This window comes from Melanostigma gelatinosum (genome assembly GCF_949748355.1).
Source record: "Melanostigma gelatinosum genome assembly, chromosome: 21".
In the NCBI taxonomy this organism is placed as follows: Eukaryota; Metazoa; Chordata; class Actinopteri; order Perciformes; family Zoarcidae; genus Melanostigma; species Melanostigma gelatinosum.
This window is the reverse complement of record NC_136654.1, coordinates 17,104,144-17,112,681: the sequence shown is the minus strand read 5'-3', so window position 1 is coordinate 17,112,681 and position 8,538 is coordinate 17,104,144. Positions and strand designations below refer to the sequence as shown.

Here is an 8,538-nt window from a genome sequence, read left to right as displayed (position 1 = left end):
TGGCCACGCGGGCTCCCGGGTGGCCAACTACTGCTCCGGCCACTTGCTGGAACACATCCTGTCAGGCGGAGCCGACTTCAGTTCAGGATCCGGCTCCGTAGAGGGCGTGAAGGACGGCATCCGCTCTGGCTTTCTGAACATTGACGAGTACATGCGCAGCTTCTCTGACCTGCGGCAGGGCCTGGACCGCAGCGGGTCGACGGCCGTGTGCGTGCTGCTCAGCCCGAGCCACCTCTACTTCATTAACTGCGGCGACTCGCGGGCCGTGCTGAGTCGAGACACCAAGGTGGGCTTCTCCACCCAGGACCACAAGCCCTGCAACCCCCGCGAAAAGGAGCGCATCCAGAACGCTGGCGGCTCGGTCATGATCCAGAGGGTAAACGGCTCCCTGGCTGTGTCCCGGGCCCTGGGGGACTACGACTACAAATGTGTGGATGGTAAGGGCCCCACGGAGCAGCTGGTGAGCCCCGAGCCCGAGGTGTGCGTGTTGGAGCGGGCGGCCGAAGGAGACGAGTTCGTGGTGCTGGCGTGCGATGGGATCTGGGACGTCATGTCCAACGAGGAGCTGTGCGAGTTCGTCCGCTCTCGGCTCCTGGTGTGTGATGACCTGGAGAAGGTCTGTAACTCGGTGGTGGACACCTGTCTGCATAAGGTAAGCTTCTATTTCTCTCACACGATGTACGCTGAGGGGGAACGTTTCAATTCAGATTCAGGGATCAAATGCATTCCTCATCAGTCTGGCCTCTACTTCTTAGATTTAAGAAAAGAACAAAAGTTACTGGTAATATAATGTACTGAAATCATGTTAAACTGCATTACAAGGCAACAAAATTATCTAATGTTTCTTTAATAAACCTTAACGCCTCACAGTGAGAGATCATAGATGATGAATCATTTCCTGCCCTTTGGTCTTCTCAGCTATTGATCCAAGAAAAAAGCAATAATTGCTCTTTTGTCTTCGGCTGAATTTATCCACCACTCCACATCATGGACTTCTGCCTTCCATTTAGCACCTATTTTGTGTCTCGAGTACTCCAAGAAACAACAAGTGCACAGCAGCCTAGTTATTTTTACCTTACTGGATGGTTTATCTCAAGTAATAAATCTCCTCCGCTGCCTTTTGTGACTCTGTACTCTGTGCTGTCCATTGGTTTAAGGCCAGAGCTCTATATGCAGTGAATGTCTGTTTCTGTGCTGTCCATTGGTTTAAGGCCAGAGCTCTATATGCAGTGAATGTCTGTTTCCATCTGTGTGTCCGTCCTGTTTCCATAATACACTTATTGTAAGTGAATGCATTCCATAAAAGTTTTTTATGAAGACGTTTATAATTAGCAATTAGTCGATCAACAGAGAGTTAGTCTGCACATATTTTGTTAATTGATTCATGGTCTTTTCAGAGGCTCAGTTTGAGCTCGAGCTAGTGAAGATGCTACTAACGAAAACACTGGTTTCATATAAACTAGAAGAACCTAAAGAATCCATTGGTACCTGTTCCTCGACCTACAGGGTCTTTGTGTCTTCATGTGGTATTTTTGACGATATTATATCAAGAGGTTTGTTAAAAATGGAACAAATGGTATCAACGCAAAAATTACTGCAACCACTTATGATACATAATTGAGCATTGGAATGGCCGTCATATACCTCATACCATAATGTTCTAAGCCTCCACTCTAAACATTCCACATTGAGACAGACGGACAAACAAAAAACAATGTTTACAGATTCATGACTAGAAAGAGCTGCATCTCAAATACAAATACAAAAATCAATCTTCCAGTAACTTTCTGTATGAAAGATAAAAGTGTAATAAACAGTGTTTACTGTACAGATGTGGAGTTTTCTTGTAAACTAAACAAAAGTTATATTCACATTCAGTGTTACTCACCAACGCTACTCGAAGTCCAACTATATCCACAGGGAAAAGTCCTGAATTTATTTTAAACATGAATCAGGAACAGTTTGATTGCAAAAAATGTCCTACATAAATATCCCTCTCATTTGTTCCGTCTCTTCCTACCTTCATCTTGCAGGGGAGCAGGGACAACATGAGTGTGGTGTTGGTGTGTTTACCCGGAGCGCCCAAGATCTCGGAGGAGGCTGTGAAGAAAGAAGAGGAATTGGATAAGTACCTGGAGACCCGTGTTGAGGGTCAGCACACGCAACACACCAACACACCAACACACCAACAAAATACACAGTTTATCTTTCTGGCCTCAGTGTGCAACACAACCTCTCACCCCCCCCCCCCCCACCCCCGGTCCTCTTTGTGTTTGTGTGTAGAGCTTCTGGGGAACTGTGGGGAGGCGGGAGTCCCTGACCTGGTGTCTGTCCTGAGGAGCATTGCCACAGAGAACATCCCCAACCTTCCACCTGGCGGAGGCCTGGCCAGCAAGTAAATACGCAGCCTGGAGCAACATTTACCTGCATTTATACACACAGAGATACGACAATCAGACATTATGATGCGTTCAAGATGCATTCAGTACAAATGAGGTGAAGGTGAATTGTAAATCTTATCATGATGTGTTCAAATGTAGTCTTGTAAAATGTAGTTTTGGTGAGAAACTCAGATGGTAGAGAGGGAGCCATGACCTTTTTAACGTCCTAACACTAGTTATAAGCAACTTATAATAATACAACTTCAATGACTGTAATCTTTTTTTTAATCATAGCAAATATTAAAATGATAAAACAATCAAAAATAATTTATTTAGTCATTTAAATTGTGTGTTTTTATGCAAATAGCTACTAAAGATGACTATATCAAAGTAAAAGGAAAACATTAAGATTGTTTTAAGATTCATTTTCTGTTTTCTGATTGAGCTTTTCTTCATCTAGACAATAAATGATGAATAAATTGTTATAGTATATATAAAGTAATATAACGTCCTGGAGATATGAAATCATTAGTTGTTTTTCAGAAGTTAAGTGGGAATAACCTTTTTAACTTAAAAGACTCATGCAGATAACACTCCTCCGGAGATTCTCTTTAAGCATGAACAGCGGATACTCCAAGATCGACTCAGTTCTGTCTTCGTTCCATTAGAATGTTAATCAATACACATTTGCTAAAAATGAACAGCGACTGTGTTGCGTTGCGTTCTCCTCTCTGAGCAGCGAGCTGTGTGCCGTTTGTGTGTTTACAGACGGAGTGTGATCGAGGCGGTGTACAACAAGCTGAACCCTCACAGAGAAGAGGAAGGGGTGAGTTGATCACTCTCTAAACCCCTCACCTCTCCCAGCTTCACCCCCCCCAACATTATAGACACCCACCAGTCCAGACAAGGCCACTCTTTTATGTGTGTGTGTGTGAATGAATGCGAGCGTTAAGTGGGAGGATAGACGTGGCAAAATAACCTCGGCAAGCTCAGGGAAACTTATTTGAATGCATATTGAAAGGCATCAAAGCGGTGCGGTCAGTTTCAATTTTGTGTTTATGATTTGAAATAGTACACGCAGTATACAATAAGATGCATAAACCTTTTGAACTCCTCGGCTATGAATACACACAATAACCTACGGATGATTTAAATAGTCTTTCTAAAGATTCCCCCCGAAACACAAAAATACAGCTCGGAATGATAAATGTGAGTGTAGTTGTGTGTGTAGAAAATTCAACAAGGTTTAAATAACTACATGAATATGCAAATATTGTTAATGTTCATGAGCTGAGCTGCCGGCAGCCTCCTGCTTCTCGGTGTGTGTGCGCTGCAGGCTTCACGTTTCCGTGTCACACCGGTGTGAGTTACGCACACGTTGGTACACGTCTACAGAGAAACTCTTCAGCAGATGAATGTGAAAAGAAATCTGCGCTCACACCTCACTCTGAGCAGTCAAATGCAAAGTAACGATTAGACAAAAACACGTTTTTGAGTCCAGGGCGACTTTGTGACTGACCCTCACTTCACAGAAACTCTTCATTTTCCAGTTTTGTATTAATCAATAAGGTGTAAGAACAACCAATATAACTCAACTTAATTTCAGTTTTTATAGGAAAATCATTCGCACATGATCAACACAGGCATCAAAATCACGTCACCATTTATCAACGTTTTGGAGTAGAGCTTGAATTAGAGTAAGATAGATGCCGAGTGCTCTAAAATACGTAACTAAACTGAGTTGAAAGTGGGACTTTCTCGGACAGATGTTCCTATTTAGATTAAAACCAACCGGTTATTGCTTTCCTGGCGTGGTCATTGTGTTATTATCTTCTCAGTGAAACTTAGTGTATTCAAAAAGCACAGAAACTTAAGCAATGTATTTCCTATTGTAACCAAGAGATCCGTCTCAGGTTTTAACCAGCCTGGAAGGGTGTGGTGTGATGGTGGAGGTGTGTGTATCTGTATGCGGTCACGTCGGTGTGTTTGTCATATAAATGTCAGTGGAGTCTTGACTTGCAGGCCCCCCCCCCCCCCCCCCCCCTTCTCTGTTACACCATCCAGCGAATATCACAAAGGGTTGTTGGTCACAGGGTCAGCGGTAGCGTTTGCATGAGCTTGTCCGACTGGTGCAAGAATGTCCCTGACATTGTCACGTTGGTGTGAAGTAGATATTTGTGTGACAATGATGTGAGTATTGTGCCGGTACTTGTGTGTGTTTCTGTGTGTGTGTGTGTGTGTGAGACCATGGAGTGTGCCTGCAGAGTCTGACCCCTGGCGTGTCACCTCAGGCCTGTGCGGGGGGAGAGGAGGAGAGTGAGGAGGGAGGTGGCAACACGGCGGCTCATCTGCTGGAGGCTCTGCGGCAGTTCCGCCTGCACCACCGGGGCCAGTACCACTCGGTGCTGGAGGAGTCCCTGGCCGCCTACACACTGCGGGGGGAGAGCTCTGTGGAGGGAGCGGGGGAGGGCAGGAGGACCTCAGGCGACGGCGGCGACGACGACAACGGCGGCCAGCAGCAGACCGCCTCCCCTCCCTCTCCCCCCTCGCCCCCGCCCTCACCTGCCACTGCAGAGCCGGAGGCTAGCCGAGATGCGCCCGCCCCCGAGTCCGGTCCCTCCTCTGACTGAGCACCCCCCCCTGTCCGCATACCTTACCCGACCCTAGAGCTCTAGTCAGATGTGCTGTGACCTCGCCTCCTCTTTCCTTCATCGCAGAACTTGAATGGACACATCGGCCTCTTCCGGCTCCACCATGGTCTGCGTCTTACAGCTGCCATGTTCATTCGTGAATGTTTTAGGAATGCAAAGGAAACAAAGAAAATGGCCCTTCTGTCTATTCAAGTTCTGTCTCCGAGCCACATATATACCTTTCACCCAATAAGGACGCTTTCTTTCCCCTGTCCTCTGCTTGGATTCCCAAACTTGCCGGCAACTTTTACCACCTGACCACACAGACTGATGTTTACAATAGAAAATATTCATTAGCACATCATTATTACATGCAAAAGTGGCTGGTGAAGCAAAAATAAACCTTGCACTCCATGGCCTACATTTACCAGTATTGGCTTCTGGCTGATTTCCCACTTGAACCTCCCTCACTCCCTCCTTCCCTCCCCCTGCCTCCCTCAGCCTCACCCCCTCCCACACCTGCTTACAGTGGACGAACTGACAAAGAAAAGGAGACCCTATGAACTGCAGCTGTGTTCAACTCACTGCACGGTCTCCAGGCCTCCTCCATCTACAAACTCAGAACACTCTCTTTTGCGTGCGTGTGTGTGTGTGTGTGTGTGTGTGTGTGTGTGTGTGTGTGTCTGTCTGTCTTTGTCTGCATGCGTTTGAGTGATGGAGAACGAGACAAATCATTTGTGTAGGGGGGTCGGTGGGTGTATACTTTGAACGTCATTACATTTAAATCATTCCCTCACCAACACATGCCTATTTCTGCGTCACCGCATTTTAGTAAAGCTGCCTCACAGTCGACACAACATGTGTTCCTGGTTGTTGTTATTCAGGTAGATGGTGGCGCCACACGAAAAGTCATATTGTTTCCAAAATCCAAAGGGTTTATCATTTCTACAGTTTGTTTGATTGTGTGACGTGGCTCAACTTCTGTGTCGGCTGCATCAGTGCTGGCTGTTAACTGCTGTTGGCAAATCACAGCTACGGTTAGCATAGCATAACAGTTAGCACAGCTCCGCTCCATAAAGATCAATAGAAACACTCAGGGAAGTGGCTGTGCTCTTTAGCGCAGGCTGGAAGCTTAAACAGACGTCTGTATTTTTGCCAAAACAACCAATTAGTCTTTATTCTCAGACTTTTCTCTTAATAACTAAGCATGACGACGCCAGCTGATCATTTGCATTCATCGCAAAGCACAATATTCTGATAGAGTACATTGTAGGCAGAGGCAAGTCAAACTGTGTGGAGCGGAACCTGAGAACTTTACTGTAGATATGAGTACTTGACTTTCTTTAGGCAACAATATGGCGATTTCTTTTTGGCCACACCCTCCGGCTAACCCTTTGTTTTTCTTTCAAACACGCAGCTGACATTACATCCCCGAAGTCAAACTGCTGACAGCATTGAATTCTACTGTAGGCATCGAACGGCCAACGTCTGGTCGTCTGCACCAGCACAACAGTGTGCTCTGTGTGTCTGTCCACAGTAATAAAAGAAGTGTCGGTGAACCAGGTTTCCCTGAAGTTCCCGCTGCTCATGCTGTTAACCGCGGCAGGATTTGTTTCAGCTTGATTAAAATCCCACACACACCGTACATTTCATTCCTCACTGGTTATGACACAGACAAACAGAAACTCTTGCCTCATTGGGGGAAGTTTGATTGATAACTAGACTGAACCAGCAGTGTTCATTCTTCCTCTTTGAAAGGAAGGGAATAAAGCCCAGGACCCAATGACCCTGGTAATGCATGCACTGCACTTATCTTTTCAATATCGACGGCACTTAACTATCGGAAGGGAGGTTATGCTAACAACTGCGCGTATGTGTGTACGTATGTTTGTGTGAGTGTTTGTGTATGTATGAGTTGTATTTGTATCTGGTTACGTGGGCCAAATCAGTCCCATACAGTTAAAAATGACAAATGAACAAAATAAAGATGATTTGAGGTATAATGCAATGATTTGTGTCAAGTGTATGAGTATCTCTCACTGCAGTCCGACTGTGTTTCTTGTCTTTTGGTCCTGTCAAATGTGTAGATCAGGGTTGTGATAAGGGATGCAAAGATTCATGAAAGTCCCAGATAAAGTGGTGGACGTTGACACAGGACCGTTCCCGAGAGTCTCTGCTATGTTTAATGTGTTGCATCTGTTTTCTGTGTGGGCTGTGACGTTTGCAGCTCAAGCACAAAATAAGTCCTTGCCTTCCCTACGCTCCTCTGTCAGCTTCTAGCTCTATAGTCTCATCATTTCACCTCAGCTGCTTAAAGACATTTTAATCTTTCGTCTCCTTTTAAAAAAAACAAACAAAACAATAGCGGCAAAATAAATGGCTGCATTGACAGGCGGAGGGGAGAGAGACGCCTAGACTTTAGGGATTCCATTCTCTCCATTTCTGCCCCTGTTTTTCAGTCTTGACAGTTGGCCTCGTGATTCTCCGCAAGGTGAGTCTTCAGAGGTCTGGGTTCTGGTTGTGTTGATGTGCAGGCTGGGCAGGGGAATGTCAGTCTTTCACCGTTATCCATTCAATTTGAGTAGATGGATGGAAGGTGTGCAGAGAGGTTCAACTTTACTACTGTGCAGTGAAAGAACGCAGCAACAAAAACGAAGCCTAACGCGGGCTTCTCTCCGTCTCTCTTTTCTTTTTACCCAGAGTGCCGGTGAGCTGGAAGACCCCTGGTAGCCGTGGCATCAACCTCCATCTCCTCCTGGTGATCGGTGCATCCGCCCAGAGGAGTGTCTCTCCATTGCGCCGTGTCTTTCTCCACTAAAAGAGGACATGTGGTGTGTTTGAGTGCGTGAGTGTGCGTATGTTGGTTGTGTGTGTGTGTGTGTGTTTGCAGCAGTGGGACAAAGATGACGACGACGACAACTACACACACACACGCATAAACATCACTTTTCAGAAATGTCAAGATTTTATGAACTGAAGCATTGTGATGGTAGAGATGATTTTTACCATTGAGGTGTTTGTTGTTTTTTTCTTTCCTTTTCTTGAATGTTGACATTGAACACCTGACTTCACAATGACAAGGACCTATAGAGTGTGCGTATGTTTGTGTGTGTGCGAGAGAGAGTTTGTGTGTGTGTGCGCGAGTGTTTTGAGGAGGGCCAAGAGAAGACAGACGGTGGATAAAGACTTTGTATGTAATTCTTCTTCTCCTGGACATTTCTTTTTTTTTTTTCTGTGCTCCTGGGTCTGATATTTGCCTAACACCTTTGCTTCTCCCCTCTTAAAAAAAAAAAAGGAAACACTCTCTCTAACACACACAGACACACCATTAAAAAAAACAACATAAACACCCTCCCCATCTCCCTCCCCCCCCCCCACTTCCACCTGTGCACGTATGTGCCACCTTTGCACAGCACTGCATGAGGACTGGTTCCACATGTACAGCTACGTGGTTTTCTAGTCGATCCGGATGGACAGCCATTGGTTGAGACTGACTGAACCTGAAGGACCTCTGCACTCTGATTGGC

The 8,538-nt window shown here is 45.8% G+C and overlaps 1 protein-coding gene across 3 annotated transcripts in view; it reads left to right on the top strand.

The window, feature by feature from the left end:
* The window catches only part of ppm1bb (protein phosphatase, Mg2+/Mn2+ dependent, 1Bb), a 19,710-nt gene extending 11,375 nt beyond the window's left edge, over window positions 1-8,335 (top strand). For 2 of the 3 annotated variants that reach the window (XM_079293708.1, XM_079293709.1), the window contains 5 exons: window positions 1-652; window positions 2,034-2,151; window positions 2,284-2,395; window positions 3,150-3,207; window positions 4,673-7,019. The exon at window positions 1-652 is cut by the window's left edge and continues 191 nt beyond it. In XM_079293708.1, coding sequence (XP_079149834.1) covers window positions 1-652; window positions 2,034-2,151; window positions 2,284-2,395; window positions 3,150-3,207; window positions 4,673-5,011 — 1,279 coding nt within the window. In that variant the 3' untranslated portion in view covers window positions 5,012-7,019. Of the gene's footprint in view, window positions 653-2,033; window positions 2,152-2,283; window positions 2,396-3,149; window positions 3,208-4,672; window positions 7,020-7,711 lie in introns of those variants that run through there. The other variant, XM_079293710.1, reaches the window with a different exon arrangement.
* Window positions 8,336-8,538: the final 203 nt, after the last annotated feature.